Source organism: Medicago truncatula, chromosome 4 (assembly GCF_003473485.1).
Source record: "Medicago truncatula cultivar Jemalong A17 chromosome 4, MtrunA17r5.0-ANR, whole genome shotgun sequence".
Classification (NCBI taxonomy): Eukaryota; Viridiplantae; Streptophyta; class Magnoliopsida; order Fabales; family Fabaceae; genus Medicago; species Medicago truncatula.
The window spans coordinates 40935315-40959185 of NC_053045.1; the positions used below are offsets into that span (position 1 = coordinate 40935315).

The 23871-nt window shown below is 34.7% G+C and overlaps 1 protein-coding gene across 3 annotated transcripts; it reads right to left on the reverse strand.

Annotated features, from left to right (window-relative positions):
* Positions 1–977: 977 nt before the first annotated feature.
* LOC25492999 (uncharacterized) lies at positions 978–17915 on the reverse strand. Of its 3 annotated transcripts, none has more exons than XM_039832566.1 (26): positions 17567–17913; positions 16672–16784; positions 16418–16536; positions 15852–15950; positions 15707–15775; positions 15473–15607; positions 15331–15399; positions 14347–14402; positions 14099–14258; positions 12478–12642; positions 10780–10864; positions 10253–10486; positions 10037–10131; positions 9874–9916; positions 7430–7581; positions 6631–6741; positions 5914–5982; positions 5661–5804; positions 5147–5221; positions 4885–5061; positions 4678–4763; positions 3957–4011; positions 2759–2884; positions 2527–2640; positions 1501–1617; positions 978–1410 (listed from the first exon to the last, which is right to left on the reverse strand). In XM_039832566.1, the coding sequence occupies exons 2-26, from the start codon at positions 16721–16723 to the stop codon at positions 1345–1347; spliced, it is 2673 nt and encodes an 890-aa protein (XP_039688500.1). In that variant the 5' UTR covers positions 16724–16784; positions 17567–17913; the 3' UTR covers positions 978–1344. The 3 variants fall into 3 exon arrangements, 2 of the variants coding, with proteins under 2 accessions (XP_039688500.1, XP_013456821.1); XM_013601367.3 differs by having other exon boundaries at positions 16418–16544; XR_005645601.1 differs by lacking the exons at positions 978–1410; positions 1501–1617; positions 3957–4011 and having other exon boundaries at positions 2617–2640; positions 16418–16544; positions 17567–17915.
* Between the last annotated feature and the right edge of the window lie 5956 nt (positions 17916–23871).

Below are 23871 nucleotides of genomic sequence, written 5' to 3' on the forward strand. Positions count from 1 at the left end.
ATTATAAGATTTTATATTTTGGATGAATGAAAAGTTATAAAGACTCTTCAATAAAAGGAAAAAAAAAGTTTTGATATTTAAATCACGTCAAAGTGAAACCAAACAATTTTCTTGTTCAATCAAAATGAAAATCCATTAAATGTGCTATATTATTTGATAATTTTTTTTTCCGTAAACTTAGCTCAGTTTATAGTGATAATATATAATGTGTAAGAACTGGAGTTCGAATCCCAAACAAAAAAAATTCTTTTCCTACTTTCCAAGTCTCACGCACGCCCTCTGATTTTTCAATTTTACTTTTATTCAGATTGTCTGTCGAAAGTTTACTAAAATTATTAGTAGTTTAAAGCTGCCATTGTGACTATCATCTGACCCCAACGAATAGTTGGTATATTGTGAAATTGAATTCATAAAAAATTTAACTGGTTCAGATAGCCAGAATTTGTAATTTTTTTATTTCTAAATTACGTTTATCTTTATTTCTTAACCAGATGTTATTCAACCTTAAAAACTTCAAGCAACTTGGAACTTATGATACTGCAATGAAGCAGTTGGACGATTATTGCTAACTTTCTTGCTTGGTATGTCTTTTGTGTTATTTGAATATCAAAATATAGACACCTTATGTGACATCATGTGTTTATCTTTATCTCTTATTCGTACTTCCTCCGTTTCAAAATGAATGTCGTTTAAGGTTGTTGTTACACACATTAAAAAATGCAATAATATTGTCCAAAAATATGACACTTTTACTAAAATAGCCTTATTAACTATTGATCATTTCCCATCATTATAAATTAAAGTAGAAAATGATACTTTGGAAGTTGTGTGCATAATAATAATTAAGGGTACTATTGGAAAAAAGTAATTAATAGTACTGAAAAGTGAGAATGACATTCATTTTGAAACAAATTATTTTTGCTAAAGCGACACTCATTTTCAAATGAATTGAGTATTTTGCACAACTTGTACCAATATAAAAAATATGCATAAATATCGAATAACGCCGTATTTGACATCAAAATATTAATGTCAAAGTAACATTTCTCTGTCTTTAGATGTTCATCAATAATTCATCTTTCATTATTTGAAAATTTGTATTGCGGAAAGTGGGCCATGGCCATTGGCCCCATCATACCACATTTTTGTCATCAAATTATTTACACATGGATTGGTCGATACTTCAGTTTACCTTTGAGATCGACAAACCGGTTGAACCTAGACTCAATAAATTAGTGACTGTCGTTAGCTTGTATGGACTCGCCACTTGAAAACTCGAGCCCTGTATATGAAGGTATTTCACGAAAAATGCCTATGCATAATCCTGAAAAACTATGACGACCATCATCGACGTCTCCTTTGATAAAGAGAATAGCCAACAATAGCTGACATTAGAAATGTCCACAGAACCTGGCCAAAATATCAAATAAACAATAAAAACGAGTGAAGCAGTGAATTCAAAGTCAGCAATCACTTGAGGGAATAGGGTTTTGCAAGTACCGTATTTATAGCAAGCCACCTTTCAAGCCTTCTAATCTTTGATTGCATCTCCTCAATAATGCCTTCAATCGGAGAGACTACCCTACTTGATGAGGATTCTGAAGAAGAACTGCATCCCTGTTCCAACAAGTTATTTCCGCTAAATGATAATGCCTACAGAATGATAGTGAATGCTTCACACATGCAAGGAAAAAAAATGGTACATTCAGGAATGCAGTTGCTTTGAACCAATGTAGGAGTCCTTTGCAGTGTGTAGTTGTGCACATGATCAGGCATTAGCGAGTGAAGTTTAGGATCAATCAGGTCATATTATTAAGAGGCTGTAGCTGTAACAGCCCTTATGATGTTGAAGTATCTTGGCTTCATCATTATATTTAAGGATATGATATGTTACAGCAAAATATGAAGCACCCGCTCAGCTTCTTTTTGGCTTGCCACGTCAGCATCTAAGTTTTTTTAAGAGTTAACAGAGGTTCAACATGTGTTGTTTTCCAAACTGTTCAGTACTTTCTTTAGTACTAAAACATCATTCAGTCTCTTTTATCTTTCCTCTCCTCCCATATCTAAACCTATATTTTCACAGGGTACAGTGATGATGGATACCATCCTCCATTACTATTCCTTCTCATCACTATTCTACCCAGGGATGAACCTATAAATTCAATGTTCTGAGGGCGAAAAAAGCGTGTAGATATCTCATGATATCATGATTACATCTTCCAATAGTTAAGGAATACTTTTCATATTTGTTTATATTTCATTATTTGATTTCTAATTTAATTATAATTACCGAGTCTAGAATTAGTATAAATAAGGGTTAGTATTTTGTCTGTTGTGTCACATTGTACTACATCAACAAAAAAAGGAAAGAGAGAATATTATTCACGATCTCGTTGCCTTCTTTTTTTTTGGTGATTATCTCTTTGCCTCCTTTTGTAAACACAGTCAAGTACTTATATAAATGGATAATATTTGATGAAGGCTTACATAAATAAACTAAATTTTATCCAATGAGTAATGGGGTACCTGAGATTGAATAAAATCAACAATCTCTAGCAGCCTTGTTGATTGCTGAAAATTAATCCCACCAGAACTTCTCTCTATTGTTGGTAGTCTTTCCAAAACTATTTCAAGGTAACTCTACCAAAAACAGACAAGAATACTAATAAGTTAACCGCCACCCGGACATCACAACAGACATGATTGATTCAGCACCAGAGAAAAGAAAGGGACTAAAATAAAGCAAAAATGCCAATACCTTAGTAGTATATGAACCATCCAATTTAAGCATCGAACCTGCTGCTGCCACAGCATCTTTAGAAACACCCTTTATCTGAATGTATGGACCAGGGACATCTTGTAGATGGTCAACCTCAATTAGAATCTACACAAGCAAAATCAGGGGAAAAAGAAGAAAACTTCAGTGGCAAGTCAGAAGATGATTAACCATAAATAAGCCCAGAGGTGATGATGTCAAATAATCCTCTTCCAGCAGAATAATAACATGATTTAATTATTTCAATATGCATATGCAAAAAAATGTAGTAGTATAATAATAAAAATAAACTAAGGTGGTACAACTACATAACAAGGCAGAAAGTGATTCTTGTACTTGCTAATGAGCTACTATCAGCCAGATACAATCGGAATGCTTCTTGAAAATCTACGAACTCGTGCAAAATTTTACATAAAATTCCACACATTCTCATTTCTCTGAACTCGTGAAAGTCGAAAGTAATCAGTATTTCTCATGTACCAAAAAAGAAGGCAACGAGGGTCATTGTTCAGTCTAAGCTTTAGTGAAAACACATGTCTAAATGGTAATAACCATTCTGCCATTCTGAGTAGTTAGTGGAAGAATATCAACTGTATCTTGAATCTCTCGATTGTTTTCCAATTTTCCTTCTCACTCCCTAAAACTCTCATTTTTCAATTATATAGCATAGCTTTACTTCAAACACCAGTTCTATTATAAAAGAATGATGTTCAAAAGGACTTAAAATGATTATCGTGAAATTTTCTGCTGCCTAATTGACATTATAGTTGCACCAAGTTCTATCTTTCTGAGTCACATTAGAAGGAATATCAATGTGGTTAACAGTCCAAGAGTTCATCATCATAAATCTTAACTATTCTAGTGAACATAACCCATTATAAAACTGAGTTGCTAAAACCGAATCTAACATGGTTAGAAGGAATGTCAATGTGGTTAACAGTTCAAGAATCCATCATCATAAATCTGAACTAGAGTTCTAGTGAACATAACCCATGATTATTCTTAGTTGTTAAATCGAATTTAATCATTGTGAATAAATTGTGATACTAGGATCAGCCAGTTTAGAAAAGGGGGTAACTAGGTGAAACAGGAACAAATTCATTTCCGACTGTAACTTATATCTGCTAATAACCGGAAACATGTATTTTCAGTTAAATGTAAATCATAAGAATCATGTGACCTTTCCATCCTGATAGATGAATGCAGACGCTTCAATGTAAGCAACTGCTTGATACCTGATAGAAAAGTTCTACCAATCAATAATATGTAAATACAACTGTTGGAAAAATTGGAAAAGATACATAAAGAAAGAAATGTGCAACATGTGTCTATTCTTTTGTCAGATATAAAACATCCTCAGGTTTGGGAGTCTTGTGTTAGTACAAGTGAGGGTTATTGCTTAATCTTTTGTATCTAGCGATTAACAATCATATTACACCACTCATAGCCCTAATAGTTACCAATGCTTCTACGTTTAATCTTCATTTTTCACTCGAAGTTAATGGGTTTTGATTTCCTGCAAGACAACAGTACCAAAACATGGTGGGAAAAAAACAAACACCATCCCAAATGGCAGGACAAGAACAATATATTGGAGTAAGAGATATCGCCGAGCCCTTACTGTTTCGTTGAATATTTTACTCCCACCTACTTAAGTTCAATAGAAATGTAGGGTATGTGAAATGCAAACTAGAGCATTGGACTCTGGTACACAGATTTTACCCTTCCTAATGTCTTAAATATATTATTACATAAACTTTCCTTTAATATAACTCTGGACAACATCAATAGGAACCGTGATGTTACTCTACTACCATTGTTCTTGAAGAATTCGCAGCTCAAACTCCATAACTTAATCCATAAAGGGGATGATTATCTTTTTGTATAGAAATGTGGCTTACCCAAGGTTCAGAAGACCAGCAACCGTAGTAATGCTAATATCAAAATCCACTTTAGGCTGAATGATGAAGTTTCCTTCTCTGATAGGCTGGATAGTACAAGATAACATGATATTTAATGAAAATAAAATTAAAACTGATACAGAAGATATACATGTGCAAAGATATAAGCAAATAAATGATGTGGAGAATAGAATTTTTTTTTCCAACCTCACGTATCAGTAATGCAAATCTGCCTTCACATATTCTGACCCGAATACAATCACTATCTGTTAATTGACCATTAGAAGGGATCCCAGGAAGCCTCATGTAAATGTCTATGAATTTCTGCACTGAACTGCAAAATTTTGCTGGATCAAGAATTGCTAGAATATCTTGATAAGCTACCTGTTATTTATTGCTATCTTCAGTAAAAATGTTGAACAAAACCTGGTGACATATTATGATTTACTGATAGAGACAAACCACTTACTTTTTTGTTACTCTTCAACACAAACAATGAACTCTCAGCAGAAAGCACAGGGTCAAAGTCATTTCGAATTTTAAGCTGCAATTCAATATTAAACGGTTATATATACCAACCAATTTTCTGAAAGCAACTATCTACTATCTAAAAATAAAAAAAATATTGAAAGACAGTAGGGGCAGAACTTCTATTAAAGATCTGTGAGAGCGGAGAGAAAAGGAAAGGACTATCAAAATTAACTAAAATCACTAAGTTCTGAATTATTGTTCCTGTGTCGGTAATCATGCATGAAAACTTTTGCCGCCAAAATATTTTTCAAGATTTGCAGAATCACACTATTGTAATGAGTAATAGTTAAGAGATCAGTATAAACTGAAACAAATGTGCAGTGCTTCTTGTTTACATATGGAAGTCATTAAATGGTTCAAACTAAAATCTGAAATAATCAAAACTATTGAAACCGTAACTTCCCGAGCAGCTTTATAATATGGAGGTTAAGAAAAGCACACTATCCACTAACATGTGCATGAACAAGATGCGGTTCAATAAGCTGCTGGAACATAGGAAACACTGTCATCATGATCTCATTTTGGGAAATAAAACATCCCACTCTACTCTTATCCCTTTGAACTCGTGAAATCAAATGTGAGTGAACACCTCCTACCTATTTCAAGTAAGAAAACAAGTTATTACATAGGCTTTCTTTGCTACAGATAAAAATAAATAAATGAAACAGAATAAGGCTTCAAAGATGGATGTAAATTCATTCTTACAACAGCAATCCACAAGTCAAGGGACATTCGGATATCAGGATGCAAAGCATAGACGCCTTCAAATATAATCTGGTCAAAATTAGGAATGAACACTCAAGAACTAGAATGAACAAATAGGAAAAAGAACTAACTAGCATAACATGACTAGCAACTACATCAGGAAGTATGCATACAGACAACCTAAGATGCATTGGATGCTAAATTTTGTTATTATGCACATCTGTACTTCATTTTCTGATGCCCTTGAGTGTGAGAAAACGGGAAACAGGTAAAACGTGGGTCAGGACTCTGGACAACTTTTGAATATGAAGTGTAAATGGTATAGCGTTCCTTTGTGGAACAAATTGATCAGTAAATTCCGTTCCTAAACTGATCGTTAGATACCCTTCTACAGTGTGATCTGGGATTTCAACAAGTACACTATACTGCAGTTAATATCCTCAGTGTCACTGAATCCCAACAGCAGACCAATAGTGATTATGATTCTAAGGCACAGTTTTAGCTAATTGGCATGGCCTGAATCCTAAGGAAGTAGGAAGGTTAGGCACAGTTTTAGCAAAGTGGCATGGCCTGAATCCTAAGGAAGTAGGAAGGGTTAAGCTCTAACACCACTTGTCAACTTTTGTGCAGCTATTGGCATGGTAATTTTAAAGAAATGCACAGGTCAAATATGGTCTACAGCTTTCAAGTTTCAGGGGAACAAATTTAATGACTCACCACTCCACAATCTTCAGAAACTTCAAGTTCCTTGAAGCCACTCCGAGCACCACTTTCCAAGTCAAATATAGGTACTTTTGTTCTTCGGCCATTTCTTATGTCATCAATATTCTGCAAGGGATTCAAGAATACGAATGTCAAATAATCCACAAGTACAATGGCCAAAAAGTTCCCAGAAACTTTGACTAACCAAGCATTTAAGTCAATGAAATTTAACATTGTGTTTTCAGGTGAAAATGGTGAAAACAAATAATTAAAGAATTATGCAACGCAAAACAATAGCTATTTAAACTGTGTTGAAGATACAATTGGGAAACAAGTCGTTACCGATAAACTCTACAGCCAAAACTAATTAAAGGGCCCAATAATAGATGGGTTAACGGCACTAAATCAGCATGATCATTATTAAAAACACCTACACTAGAAACCCATTTGGGGTTGGCCTAGTGGTTGGCTTGGGATCTTGGAGTTTGCTCCTCCAGAGGTCTCAGGTTCAATTCCCTCTGGTGCCAATTTCGGTGGGCTAAGTCCATACAGAGCTTGCTCTGACTTTAAATGGGGCCCCCGCAAGTGGGCGGTGGGATTGGTCCCCTCGGAATAGTCGATTCTTGGATCGGATACCGAGTTTTCAAAAAAAAAAAAAAAACCCTACACTAGAAAAGTTTTACAACAAGAAATAATGAGAAGGTTCAGGCTAGATTCTATGGGATTGAGTTGGAAGTGCTAGTGACATCAATTTATTATAAAAAATAAGTTGAGTAACCCAAAAAATTGCATTATAACTATTCAATTACCGTACCTTTGATAGCAAAGATAAATCAAGTGAGTTGAAATCATCATATTTAAAATCCTTTCCTTGTTTGTAATAACTTTCTAGGGAAACTATTTCACAACCAATGATATTTGCCATTTTATGAGCCAAACTTGTCTTCCCACACCCACTTGGACCGCCTGAAATGCATAACTTTCCAAGGATCAGTCATTTCGCATAACTAAAGCTATTATATACATGCTTTCAATGAAAATAATTGGTTAAACAAAATTCAACCCACTCTTATACAAAGAATTTGATTCATTATTCTTTAGGGTAGGATAACCTCAATATGTATTTTCCTTCTAATAATCATGTCTCATTCTCGTTTAGTAACACATGTATTCTGGTCTACCATGCCAAAGTAAATCCATATTTTCTCCTCTTTAATTACTTGTTCAATCAAAGAAGTTTTTATTCCAATCAAATCCATGTCATGAATGATAAAATGAGCATCTCCTTGATTGTGTTTCAAACTTTTTTAAAGATTGAACTTACACAAGCATGTATGAGCACCAAAATCAAACAAAAAACATCTCAAGCTATAATGTTCTTAACAACAATTCTGTTAGCAGAAAGACAAGAAGTGAGTAAAGCCAGCTCATGAGCATCTTACAACTGGGCTCGTTAACAGCTAAATGAGCAAAAATATATATATATATATATAATTGATCGTTTATAAATTAGCTGAGGGTGAGCTTTGACATGTTCCACTTGTTAGCTTGTGAGCAGGCATAATATATAAATATATACACATTGTTAAATAACAATAAGAAAAATACTTTCATAGTCCAGATGTCTCTCATTTTACTGACCAAAAAAAAAAAAAAGAAAAATACTTTCATATAATATATATTAGCATTTGCATACTTGATTACTTTTTGTTGAAATTTAGGGCCTAAATCATCCTTACAAAACCGACTTGTAAGGTGCGGAGTGCCTCCTCTTTATAAACTTTTCTCAAGAGTACTATCCATAGTTTTGAAAACCGGACCGGACCGGTCCGACCGTGAACCGGAAGGGTAACCGGTCCGTTTGCCAAGTTGGATCGGTCATGTTATTGAACCGGTGTGAACCGGCCAAACCGGTTTAAAACCGGCGAACCGGCAAATTTCTGAGCGGACCGGGTCAATGTTTTTTATTGAATGAACAGCTATTTTATATATTAAAAAAAGAGAAAACAGCCCCTGCCATGGATCGAACAGGAGACATGAATATGTCATGGGCTTCTCTTCACCACAGCAGCATTCGCTTAGTTGTGATAGTTTTTGGATGTTATTAGCTATATATATTTAAAATACCAAATGTTGTGAGTAAATATGCTTCTATTTTTTATTTTTTTTTGACATTATGATTATACATGCTTTAATTCAAATTTTAACATGTATATTTTCTCACTTTTTTTATTTCAATTTATTTTTATCTTGATAATATATAGTAAAAAGAAGTGTTTCAAATTTATTATACTCATAACTATATTATAATTAATTTATGTGTTTGATAAGATAATAATTATGTTATAGTCGTTAAACTTAAAATTTGAAAAATTATCTTAATTTATTTGATGATTTCTTTAATATTTATTAGTGTTATTTTCATTTGTTTAGACCGAGTCAACTTGTTTAATACAAAGATTAGACCGAGTGAAATGACGAGTCATCCGATTCTTTCATGCGGTTCGACCAATGACTCAGTGGTTCGACCAATGACCTAGTGACCCACTACCCTCACCGAGTCGATGGCCGGTCCGAGTTTTAAAACTATGGTACTATCTATCCGATGTGGGACTAAATCCACCACCTCAAAGCCAACACAATGAAGGTGTTGGGGGCTGCAATGAAGGCTAACCAAAAGTCGCAATTTAGGTGACTAGCGGCGGACCGCAATTAAGGCGGAATTTCCAACACTTTTTAATTGAATAAATGAAAGAAAAAAAATATTACTAAATTAAAAATGTAAGCTTGACACATTCTGCATAAAATATTACATTACGCCCGGTGAACCAAGCTTGAGCTCAACTAAACTCACGTCCAGTCCTATCAGCAAACATTGGAAGAACTGACTTGGTATCTTCAATAAAATATACTGCCTGTTGTTCATTAATTACTTATCAATTTTAATAACTCATGTTATGACCTATTTATAAGGCCTCTACCTTAAATGACATTCCACTCTTTCTGAAATACCACCTTTCATTCGTATAGATATATTATTTCATTTGTTGTTAGATTTATCTTCTTAGCCAACCCCTGTTAGTGGGATAAGGCTTGATTGTTGTTGTTAGATTTGTCTTCTTATACACATTTAGCTACTTTTGTACACATGGTTCCATGCGGTAGAGCAAGACAGCAATGTACAGGCAGTCTGCATGGAAAAAATGGAGAAGCACACAAAATGGAAGAGCAGGTATGAGGAAAGATTCATATTATTACCAATTCCAACAATGACCGGAACACCTTTATTCTCCAACAAAGCCTGGAACAAAGATAAATAAGCAGATAGGTTTCAATCAAACAAATAAATATGAATTACTTATGGAATTGCAATCTTCAAAAAATGAGATCCAAAAGAAATTTCCAAGCTTCTCCTTCTTACTTGTATTGCCTGAACTGCCAAAAGCAATCCCCTGTCCAGGTCATATGAATCAGGCATTGGAGCAAGCCTAATAGTGTCCCTGAAAGATGAGGGATCTGTGGTTGCTTCATGAGAGAAGTCTCGATACAAAGGAAATCTTATACAAACATACAGGAAAATATTACCAAAAATATCAGAAAAGGTTTAGGATATGTCCTCCAATTCAAGGAAAAATACCTAAGACTGTGTTGTCAATATGGGAGGAATCTGGAGATGTGAAATGCCATGTAGCCACAAAAGGTTCAATTTTTGATTTTGTTGGGGATCGGGTCCATGGCTGAGATAAATCCTCAAGCCCAGTAACAAGGTTAGGGGTGACACGAATTGGCTTTGGTGCAACGACTGCTGTTTCTTGACTGCCAGCCACAGCTCTATTAGGCACAAGTGGCGGTGTACTAAGACGGGGTACACCTGCAAACAAAAGTTAGTAGAAGCAACAACTGCACTGTTCACTGACAAATACAAGTCAGGGCAACAAATTAAAATCATTCTTGTTATTATACTCATGATTCAATTAAACATTGGATAGACAATTTAAGTAACTGGAAAACTAATTGAAAAAGCTTTAGCCACAAAGCAATATTATCCTATTGCAGCAGTCATCACTGATCACCACATATAAGGAAAGAGTACCAACAACAAGAAAAATAACTAAATTAACTGAATATGAAAAGACTGAGAGGAGTATGCATCCAAATCCATACCTTTTCTCTCAAGAATCATTTCAAGATATGATTTAGTAATCCAAGGTCCATCAATACCCATCCTCAATGCTTCTTTTCCAACAGTCTGCAGATTTTTTTTACGGTTCCTCACATAAGTAAACCACAAGCCAAAAATGCTATTTATTATAAAAATTAAAGAAAATAAAATATTCACGCTTAGGAAGCTTTTCATAAAATAATTTATTAAGGAAAAAGAATAGTCTGCAGAAAATAATTTCTTTCAATCTTTTGGATAAGTAACCAGGGTTAGCAGCAAGCATAAAACATGGAAAACCTCTAGTAAAAAATGCTATTCAACGAAGAACTAAAGAAAATATTACATTCATGTTCTGTAAGGACTAAGGAAAACTTTTTATAAAAGAATTTGTTGAGGATATAAAAGTGAGGGGAAAAAAACTCCCAAAAACTAGGAATAAACAACTAAACCGGAAAACAGAAAATAAAACTCGAATGAGAAAAACAAAATAGTGTTGATTCTCACTCATGATTATCAGATTAAGGATGTAATTTATGCTGTTACAAACTCTGCCATCATTAATATTAAATTGAAAGTCTCAGGTTCGATTCCCTTTAGTGCCAATTTCGGTGGGCTAAGTCCATACAGAGCTTGCTCTGGCTTTAAACGGGGCCCCCGCAAGTGGGCGGTGGGATTGGTCCCCTCGGACTAGTCGATTCTTGGATCGAATACTGAGTTTTCAAAAAAAAAAAAAAATATATATATATATATATATATTAATTAAATTGAAAGTCGCTAGTTGAAACAAATTTGAAACAGCCCATGACTATGAACATTGATAATGAATGCACTAGGAAGCATAAATCTATGCAATCAACTAAGAATTGACTTTTAGAGATATGTGCAAAATGTCATAATAATTAAAAACTTTCACGGTGATATGTGCAAAAAGAAAGAAGGTAACAAACAAATAGTTTATCCTAAAATAGTGTTATTTACAACCAAATTTTAACACACTACTGTAAAAAAATTGATAGGGTGTCAGAGATGATGGAGAGATCAATATTTCTGGAGTCGGAATGTTCATCAACTTGACAGAAATTTTTGGCCATTAAATAGGCACATCAACATTGAAACCTCCAAAACCATATTTGGAAGCTTCAAATAGCCGAAAATTATTGTAGACCAAAATCTTTGAAATTGAAACTAACGTTGGTTGTATAGAGCCAAGGAGAATTCATCACCTCCATGAAGGATTTCCAAATTTTGGGAAACTCAATAACAAAATAGTGACGGGATTGCTCACAAAAGGATGAGTCCATTCTAATACTATGTTAAAATTATAAAGGAAGGAGAATAGGAGTGATAGAGACTCGAAATAAAAGGTATTAATTATTAAATAGATATGGAGTATTAAGATGTGACACAAAATACAAAGCATTTAAACCGATTTATACTAATACTAGACTCTAAAGCAAATAAGGAAAAACAGGAAATATGATAAAATATGGAAACCACTCAAAGGAGGCTATCTAATGTTGTCTAAAATAATCTAGGATGCTATAAATAATATTTTATGATATTTTTCAAAAATTGTATCATGGTTAACACTATCTACATAAAACCAACATGGTGAGGCACCAAAAAGTGAAGAATATGTGTAGTCAGAAAGATTTTATTGAAAAGGAACATAATTTAGAGTCATAAGAAAAAGTCCATACCTTCCTATCAGTTCCTCTCATGACCATGAATGTCTCACCAAGAACATCAATGGTTTCAAACGACATTGAGACCTTGCCATAATTGACAGTTGTGGATGCACGTTTATAACTAACCACAACAATGTACCCAAGAGCCAGCAACCCACCCAATGTCATTCGTCCAACCTGTTCCAACACTACAATAATGAATGGCAAACAAAATCTGGTAAAGAGAAGAATGGGCTCATTTTTTCTCAATGGACAACAGGACAAGTTCAACGGATGGAAATTTTTTAAATGGCTAACCAAGGAATATTAGAAGCCTACAAAGTGATGAACACAGAGGAACTAAGACAATACAGCAGAGTTAAGTAAAGCTTAACAACAAAAAACACCATTTGAACAAAGACTCCAGAAAACCATTTAATCCTGAATTCATGTATAATATCCTGACAAAAACATAACCTCGCCTACTTCAATAGTATACAATGATCTTTCTCTTGTTCCCATCGTACAAACTGCAGTCACTTTCATAATACAAATTGATATATCGACAATGATCAGTTCTATTCCCTATTTAGTAATACCAGTAAATAGTAATAATACCTTATTATATTAGGCTGTAATTATTATGTTATTAGGCAAGAACAGTCAGTTATTATGTTTTATGCATCAGTTAGCAGTTATGTAATTAGACCAGCAGTTATCTATGCGACAGATTTTAAATAAATAGGAAACTGAAGGAAGAAAACAGTAGGCATTTCATTTGGGACAGGATATTAGTTGGGACTTGGGAGAGACAAAGCTCTCGAGTTCTTGGAGGGAGAGACCCAAGACTCTCGAATTCCTTGGGAAATCCATTGTGTAATTCTATTCTATAATCAATACAAGGTATTTTTAGTATATTTCTATGTTTGGTACTGGTTTCTATCAGCTCCCTTCCAAGCCCAAAAATGAATATAGGAATATTATTATAAGGTTTTCCATTGTCAAAAGAAATTCCAAGTCCATATTTTGCTATATTCTCAGGTTTAACCTGATTGTTGGCTTGGGACCTTGGAGTGTGCTCCTCCTCAAGGTCTCAAGTTCGATTCTCCCCGGTGTCAATTTGAGTGGACTAGTTTAGCTTCTTCAATAAAGAAAAGGAAACAATAAATAACTTCGTCATTACTCTGTTAACTTCCATCCAATGCAGCTAGCCAAAATTATTATATCGACAAGTGCAATCTAGGGAGAACGCTAACTTGTGCCTTTTGAAGTTCCATCTCCCTAGCCTTATTGCTACTGATAACATCTACGTTTTGGATGTCGCTCATGAGCAGAGGGAAGATGATTGGCAGTCAACTGCTAAACTTTTTTGTGTGGCGTATTAAGATTGGGGGCACATTTACAACTTCCGCAGACCCCAATATTCATTTAAGCATGGAGGGGGGGAAAAACATACATGCCACGTTCTTGTTTAATAAATAGTTTTGTTGCAGTCAGCAGGTTAAAACTTGAAGAAAGGTACAGTCTTTTGGTTATATATCCTTCAACTAAACGCTGAACATATGAGGTAAGCCCCACTCATGTTGTTTAATATAGTTCTGTTATCAGAAAAAGAAAATGATTAAGATGAAAAATAAATTGAAAATACTCATACCTCAAACTCAGCTTTCGGCCTGATAATGAAATTTTTGTCAACAATCCTTTGGTCACCAAGGGATAAATAATACCTAATTCCAGACTGCCGCACTTTGATCCAGTCATTTACCCCTGCTTCTTCACTAGCCGAAGGTGGTCTAAGGTACATTTCGATAAAACTGAAAACAAGACAGGTTTTTTAGTGAATATATTTGAAAATTTCTAGTGTTTACAAAACTCATTTGCTTCCTAAAGTGAAATACTAACTTATCTGTTTGAGCTTGATTTCCTTGAAAAGAAGAACCTGGATGTCCATCTGAAGACTGTCACAATTTAAAATATAGTAAAAAGCTTGAATTTCCCCCCGCAAAAGTCCCAAAAACATATAAATAAATAAATAAATAATCAGACAATAAAGTTATTAAAAAAAAACTATACTACATTGAGTCAGAAGAATAATAGAAGAAAAGACCTGATAGGAAAACTAATATTCAATCCTGTTTTTCTCAAAACACAAAGGTAATGGCAAAGAATAAACAGTAAAAGGGTATCCAGAACATAAATAATCCACGCTCACTTTATATTAACCACTACCAGAGAAAAGAACTCCGAGTTAGAACTTCATTCCCCACCAATCTCTTATTCTAATAATCCATATTCAAATGTCCTCTATCTTAATTTGGCCCAGCTATATTGATAAAGTAAAGAAAAAATGCCAAGCAAATTCATAAGGTTCCATTCCCACTACTCTAAAATAAATTTGATGCAAGGTTAAGAGGTAAAAAACACATGATTTGCGTGGAACAGATTAATATGATTAGTTCATAAATAATTACCACTGTTCTCTTTGCCTTCCATATATGGTAGGTTTTATTGCTTTGGTGTGTTTAAAGAAGTGATGCATTGAGTCAGAAAATTGTTTTCTTATTATTAGTAGTTTGGTTCTGTAAAGTTAGGCAATCAAACCCAAGGTTTCAAGCCTGAAGAATCTTTAGGGATGAAACCTGGTGTACCAATTCCAAATGGGGTTCCAAGTTAAGGAAGAAGACTAACTTCAAAAGCGAAAATCATGCAGATAAAAGACTTCCGATAGACAAGGAAAGGATTAAAAAAAATAAAATAAAAGGCACTGGGCACTGCAGAGAAAACCTAGCAAACATAAACGTAACAAATCAAAAACAATTAATCAAAAAAATAAATTCACATACAAAAAGACAGACATCAGTACTAAATTATAGATGATGGAAACACCTTGCTTCTGCATTTAACCTTGTAGATTGCCTCTCTAAATGATGACACAAAGCTGTTGTTAATTCTGATCTGCCAAAAGAAGGCAGAGGAAATAAAAATGTTAGCTGTGAAATTTGGACATGAGAATAAGAAAGGGACCAACCTGTGCATGATGAAGATCTGACTCAATGTGCTTCCTAAATAATGGAAAAATGCTATCTATAAGGTAATCCAGTGAACAAGAATCTCCGATGTCATAGCGAACTTTAGAAAGTAGGCTAAAATGAACGCCACCAACCTGATTTATAAAAAAATATATGTTCTGTATTATCTTTGAAATATATGAGCAACTAGTAGCATAGCGAAAGCCATAAAATACAGTACTACAAAAAATTACCACTGCAACGCGAATATCCAGTAAAGACCGCAGTTTTGCATGCAATGCATATGTACCATCAACTATTACCTGAAACAAATGGTGTTAAAAGAATTTTTAAAAAAAAATGCAGAACTCCTTCGAAAGTATAATTAGCTCAACTTACCACCCCAGATGAAGCACTCGTAATTTTTTTATAGCCAACACGTCTCTTTTGCTGATAATCAAACTCTGGAATTAAAGTATCATCGCCTTTTGTCAAATCCTAATTGCAGCATAGAAGCCAGTTAAAAAAATAAATGAAAAACAATTCAGCAAGTGAGACATAAGACTCGTTTGCATTTCTCGCTAAAACCATACACTAGTCCTTCCATAAGTACATACTAAATTAACACATAATCTAATCAGTTGCAGTCCAAGGGAAAACAACCAAAAATCAAATCACCAGGAGTCTACATGATAAATCAGCTGCTACTAATCCCTTCTATTCTTACATATCATTTTCTCTTAGGATTCTGTTAGAGCTAGTAAAAATCATATCACAGGATCCAAGAAGACGGCATTTGACAATATAACTTATAAAACTCGAGAAGGCCAAAGATTAAAGGTATAAATTTAAAGGGTTAGCCATTATCAGCCTTGGAAACCGATGAACGCATAAACTGTGGTAATTAAGAAGAGGTCTGACCAGCATTTTAGACATAGTAAAACAAAATATAAGCAATTGCAAACCTCAAGATTCTTGATCAAGGTGCCAAAATCTATAGAATCCAGAACGTTCCCTTCATCAACTCCATCACAATAATTCTCCATTGATATAACAGTACAACCAAAAACAGATGCCACCTTTTCTGTTAAGCTTCAAGAGCCACGAAACAAAGAGAAAAAATTAAGAGAAAAACCAAGGCAACAACACACACCTTTCTTCAACAAACCACATCCAAACCAAAATAATAAATACATAGACACCAATATCAATACCTTACCTTGTTTTACCAGAACCGCTCGGACCACCAATGCCAACTGTAACAAGGCCATCTTTTTTCTCTCGGAGTTCTTGGATAGATTTCACCAATAAATAATATCCATGATCAAAAGACTGCACAATTTAATTCACAATTTAGCTATAACTATCTCAAATTCCATGGATCATGCCAATTAAGCGCGCAAAAATTCGATATACGTGAATAGCAATCCCACTTTATCTACAAAATATATGTTTTACCAAAATAATTAGCAATACTACTCTATAGCCATTTTATTCATATTTTCAGCACACTTGAGGTGGTAGCTCAGTGGTAAGAGCCTAGCATTGCAACTTTAAAGTGCAGAGTTCATATCTCCTCGAGAACGGTTGTAAAATGGTCATTAATTTCAGTTATTAATAAAGAATTCCCTCTTCCCTTATTTTTTTAATTAAAAAATTATAATTAGCACAAATTTCATGGATCATGACAATTAAGTGCGCCAAAATTCAATTTACATGAACATCAATACCACTCTATCTACAAAATAATTAACAACACTCTCTCATCATTCACACTCACAAACAACACAAAATTACAACTTCACTATGAACTCTAACACTTCTGATGGAAAGCGTGTCCCCAACACGGACACATGTGATTAAGTTCAAATAATTCTTTCTTTTTTTCATAGATTGTGAACTGAACTTCAAAAACGAAATCAATTATACCACTCAGCTATCAGATGCGCTCATGAACAAGTAAAATTATGAAGCATTTAACTACACAACCTATAAAATTAAATTAAATTCAAAATTCATCTGAATTGCAGGCAAAGTGCATCGTATAATCGAGAAATGAGAATGATCGAATACGAAAACGGAAGAAAAAGTTGATGCATGTTTTATAAATATACCACATGAAGAGGAAGAGATTGAAGAATCGACGAAGAAGAAGTTGAAGGTTGTTGCTGAAAGTAATCGCGTCCACCTTCATGGAAAACACGCTGAACAACTTCATCATCCATTTTCTCCGATCAACACTACCACTTCTCTGATTCCTTTGTGGTGGTGATGGGGAGAGAGGAATCTTGTGTGGAGTGTGATGTGAAACGGAAATTGAAAATACAATTTACTTTTTTTGTGGTTGGTAAGAGAATATATATAGTAATTATATATATATTTGGAATTTCAGATTTTGGGTTGCAATTGAAAGAGAATGCGTGTCTGTTTTTCTCACCCAGTTTCCCCACCTTCTTCTTCACGTCTTTTGCTCATTCTAGTTTTCTTTTTTCTATTTTTTTTTTAATTAATTTTTTCTTTTTCTTTTTTTTGAAAAACTAATTTTTTTTCGTTATATTGTCATGCAACGATTGAATTGAAGTTATTGATGAGCACTTTATTGAATTTAGAGAAATTGAATTCGATTTTTAGTATGTACAATTCTTCGTCAGAATTAGTGTATTATTGTTGTAAATAAGATAGAAGTATAGTAACCAAATTACTTGAGCTCTAGTGGTAAGGAGCTTCTTCCAAAAACATACTCGAGAAATACCGAGTTCGATTTCCAAGAGAACAACGATTAGAAATCGATGCGAAGGCCAAAAAAATAGATCATAAATATATTATTATCGGTTTAAGAGAGGTTATGTTAGGAAAAAAAAACTAGAGAGTTCTATGTTGGAACTAAGTTTTAAAAATGTGGTAGTGTTAAATTTTTTGAATAAGAGTTTTGCAATTTTATACGGCTTGAAGTATTAGTTTTATAGTTGTGTGCATGGTATATTTGAGCTTTGAAGTATTAGAGCTTTTGTCAGCAATATGTACCTTTTTTTTAGTTTTAAAAGTCTTTCAATTATCTAGCATGGCAATTGGTACTCTTTGAACATTCTCATAGCTGCGTTTATAAACAATCCTTGTACCCGAGCTCATGCTATTATGGGTAACAAGTTTGGTGTCCGTCCTTGTATTCTATGGGTATTTAAGAGCCCGCAGTCGCACTCATTACCCTCACGCTTTAATAATAAAAAGACAATAAATAATAAAATATCGCAACTTTGTACCAAAAAAATATCACAATTTAATTAAAATATGATCTAAAATCTCTTAAATCAACTTATAATTTATTGTACATTGTAGTATTTAGCTAAATAAAAAGAATTTAAAATATAAATTATTTATCCAAATAAAAAGCATTTAAAATATAAAAAACAAGTGCATATTACAATAAATATCAAAGATTAAGGATTAGCTAACTAATTTTAGTATTACATAAAATTATAAATATAATATATGTGGGGCATGGGGGCACTAGAGTGTCGGTACCTATGCTCATACCCATTCAAATCTGCGGGTAATCACTTAAGCTTGAGCTCAAACCCAATAATATGAGTATTTACCCGCCAATCGTAAATATTTTTTTACAGATACCCGTTAAATTTAAGTATAATTGTCATTCCTGATATCAGTGGGACACAAACTCACAAAGTAATAACTAAGAGAACAATGGAGAATTTCTTTGAACACACACTAATTTTATTGTCGAAGACTTGATGATACAATATGGTACAAGCATGTGCCTTTTATAGGCTCTTAAACTTAATGTCGGTTACTAGATTTTTCTAGCTATGGATGGTGCTAGATTATTCCTATAGAGGTGGTGTACAATCAGCACTAGATTATTCTTTTGGTTACAAGATTATTCTAGGTGGTGCTACATAATATAGATATTTTTAACTCTTAATGACAAAGAGTAACTCCAAGCTTCTATACTCTTCTAGATATTTCTTGATTTAATTTCTAACATTGCCTCCCTTAAATCAAGCTTTCATCATTCCAAGCATTTTCTTCAATTTGTAAAATGACTCAATCTTCAATGGCTTTGTAAAAATATCTGCAATTTGCTCTTCACTGGGACAGTACTCGATCACCACTTCTTTCTCAGCAATTAACTCTCGTATCTTGTGAAACCGGATGTCAATATGCTTGGACCGTCCATGAAAAACTGGATTTTTGCTCAATGCAATTGCTGACTTGTTATCACAATATATCTTTGTAGGAGTGTTCTGCTCATGATGCATCACTTCTAAAATTCTTCTCTGCCACACTGTTTGAGTAGCACAACTGGTTGCTGCTATATATTCTGCTTCTGCTGTTGAAAGAGCGACCACATGTTGTTTCTTCGAAGACCATGATATTGCATCGGTTCCTAGATGAAATGCGTACCCTGACGTGCTTTTTCTTGTTTCTGTATCTCCTGCCCAATCACTATCTGTATATCCAACAAGCTTCACATCACTATTATTGCCATAAAAAATTCCTTCGGTCAGAGTACCTTTAATATAACGAAGAATCCTCTTGGCTCCTTGCAAGTGACTAACACACGGATCCTCCATGTATCTGCTAAGTAAACCAACTCCATATACTATATCTGGCCTTGTTGCAGTCAAATATCTCAAACTTCCAATCAAACTTTTGTAATGAGTTGAGTCTACCCTTTTACCATCGCTTTCTCTTGTCAGCTTCAACTTTTCTTCAACCGGCGTGGAAATTGGCTTTGAATGCTCCATCTTGAATTTCTTCAAAATATCACTTGCATACTTCTTCTGAGAGATAAAGATTCCATCCTTCTGTTGAATGACCTCAATGCCGAGAAAATAGGACATCAGGCCCAAATCTGTCATTTCAAAATAACTTATCATAGCCTCCCTGAATTCAGCGATCATCTTTGAATTGTTACCGGTGAATATCAGATCATCGACATAGAGGCACACAATAAGAACATCTCCAGGATCAATGAATTTGATGTAGAGTGTGTGCTCGAATGGACATCTCTGAAAGCCGTTTTGAATAAAATAAGAATCAATCTTTTTGTACCATGCTTTTGGCGCCTGCTTCAAGCCATACAATGCTTTCTTCAATCTATATACTTTATCCTCCTTTCCTCTAACCACATATCCTGCAGGCTGCTCAACATACACTTCTTCTTCCAAAGTACCATTAAGAAATGCAGACTTAACATCCATTTGATGTATTTTCCAGTTATTTTGAGTTGAGAGTGAAATAAGCATGCGAATTGTATCTAATCTCGCAACAGGAGCAAATACTTCAAAATAATCAATACCTGGTTTTTGTTTGTAGCCTTTAGCCACCAGCCTCGCTTTATAGCGATCAATCTCACCACTGGGTTTGTACTTTGTCTTGTACACCCACTTCACTCCTATTGGGTTCTTGTCTGGCGGTAATTCAGTCAGCTCCCATGTTTTATTCTTCTCAATTGCATTGATTTCTTCATCCATAGCTTTTATCCAATTTTCATCACGCGAGGCTTCTTCAAAAGTAACTGGCTCACAATCTGCAAACAAAGCAAAGTTAATGATCTCTTCATCAGATGGGTCATTGTCGGTACCCAAAACACAGTCTTGTAGCCGAGCTGGTAATCTTCGATTCCTTTTTTCTCTGTTCGATGTTTCTGGCTCATCAGGCTCATCAGGTGTTGTATCTACATGCTCATCTTCCTCTTCATGATCATTTGGAGTTACAATCGGCTCCTTTTGTGACTTTGATGACCAATTCCACATTCCTCCTTCATCAAATGTCACATCTCTACTGATGATCACCTTCTTGGTCTCTGGATTGTAAAGCTTATAGGCCTTTGAATTTGAGCAGTAGCCAATAAAAATACATCTCTCGCCTTTATCATCTAACTTCTTTCTGATTTGATCTGGTACATGAGCATAAGCAGTACATCCAAAAACTCTGAGGTGCCTGATTGAGGGCCTCCTTCCACTCCATGCTTCTTCGGGAGTCTTCTCTTGAACACTTTTTGTTGGACATCTGTTCAAAATATAAACTGCAGTAGCAACTGCTTCTGCCCAAAATTCCTTTGGCATTTGTTTGGCTTTCAGCATACATCTCACCATATCCATGATTGTTCTGTTCTTCCTTTCAGCTACTCCATTTTGTTGAGGAGTATATCTTGTTGTCAATTGATGTTGGATTCCATGTTGCTCAAAGAAATCTGTGCCGACGAGGTATTCTTGGCCTCTGTCTGTTCTTAGTGCTTTGATTAGACAACCACTTTGTTTTTCTACGAACGCTTTGAATGTCTTGAAGGAATCAACAGCTTCTGATTTCTGCTTCAGAAAATATACCCATGCCTTTCTGCTAAAATCATCAATGAAAGTAATAAAATACCTGCATCCACCAGGTGTTGGTATTTCAACCGAGCACAAATCTGAATGAACGATCTCCAAGAGTTTCTTTGCTCTCCAAGACTTTCCGGTTGGAAATGATTCTCTATGCTTCTTTCCCATTTGACATGTCTCGCATACACCACTTGGAATTTTCACAACAGGCAGACCAGAAACATATTCTTTTCGTGACAGATAATTCAATCCAGAAAAATGAAAGTGACCAAATCTCATGTGCCACAACCAATCATCATTTGGAATTATTGAACTCAAGCAAGGAAATTGATCATGTTGAATTCTTAGAGGGAATAGGCGGTTAGGAGACATTTTTACCTTTGTGATGAATCTCCCATTTCCATCAATCAACGTGCAATAGCCTTTGTGAATCTGCATGTTGTAATCTTTCTCAGACAGCTGTCCCATGCTCAAGAGATTATGATGAAGACCGGGAGCATAGAAAACATCACCAATAAAATTTTGCGATCCATCTTTCAATCTGATAGCAATTTGGCCTTTCCCCTCAATTGGAATATTTGAATTATTTCCAAACTTCACGGTAGATTTTACCGTTTCGTCCAGAGAAGAAAATAATTCTTTTTTCCAACACATGTGATTACTACACCCGTTGTCCAAATACCAAATATTTTCTTCTTCTGAAAGTGTATTGCTTGCTAAAAATAAACTATGTTGATTTTGAGAAGACTCACCAAAATGTTGATATGAATTCTCTGCCATATTTGCTTGATGTTTATATCTGCAGTCAGCTGCTTTGTGCCCATACTTTCCACAATTAAAACAACCATTATTTGTTCTCTCTTGGTTGTAATAACCTCTTCCTCTGCCACGGTTATTGGAACCAAAATTGTTTCCACCTTTTCCTTGATGGGATGGATTGAAATTGTTGTAATTGTTGTCTCTCCATTGGTTGAAGTTGCCACGTCCTCTTCCTCTAAAGCTTCCTCGACCTCTTCCTCTGAAATTTCCTCTTCCTCCATTGTTGAAATTGTCACGAGCTCTGGCTTCACCCATCTGACTGGATTCAGCAACGTTGTTGAGGTTCACCTGCCTCTTCAAGGCTTCCTCCTTTACTTTTTCAGTCTTCTCCAATATTCGGTTGACATGGCTTTCAATGCTTCCCTGCAACTCTGCTACCGACAAGGTATCAGTATCATGGGACTCCAATATCGTAGTCACCACATGATCATATTTCATCGGCATGGTGCGTAGAATTTTCTCCACCACCTTGCTATCTTGAATATCTTCTCCATACACTCTCATTTTGTTGACAATATTTATAACACGAGTAAAATATTGATCCACTATTTCAGAATTGGACATTTCATACCTTTCGTATTCTCTACGCAGAGACTGCAGCTTTGATTTCTGAGCTTTCTCTACTCCTTTATGTGACAACTTCAATATGTCCCACGCTTCTTTCGAAGTCTTCGCATTTGCTATTTTGCCGAAAATTGAGTAATCTATTCCTTGAAGAATTTGTGATAGTGCCAGCTGGTCCCTTCTACGAGCAAGTTCATCAGCTCCTTGTTGCAAACCAGACTCCACATAGCTCCAGATGTTGTGAGCTTTAAGATGTGTTGTCATCATAAATTCCCAATAATTGAAATCTAATTCAGAATTCAATTTAGGACCGGACCAAACGATATTGAAATTATTGTTTGACATATCTTTCTCAGAATATGCTTAATTACAATAATTTCGACACAATGAGAACTCTTTTGTTCCTCACACACTTAGACTATTTTTGACACTGACACTTGCAGGACCTAACCTGCTCTGATACCAATTTGATATCAGTGGGACACAAACTCACAAAGTAATAACTAAGAGAACAATGGAGAATTTCTTTGAACACACACTAATTTTATTGTCGAAGACTTGATGATACAATATGGTACAAGCATGTGCCTTTTATAGGCTCTTAAACTTAATGTCGGTTACTAGATTTTTCTAGCTATGGATGGTGCTAGATTATTCCTATAGAGGTGGTGTACAATCAGCACTAGATTATT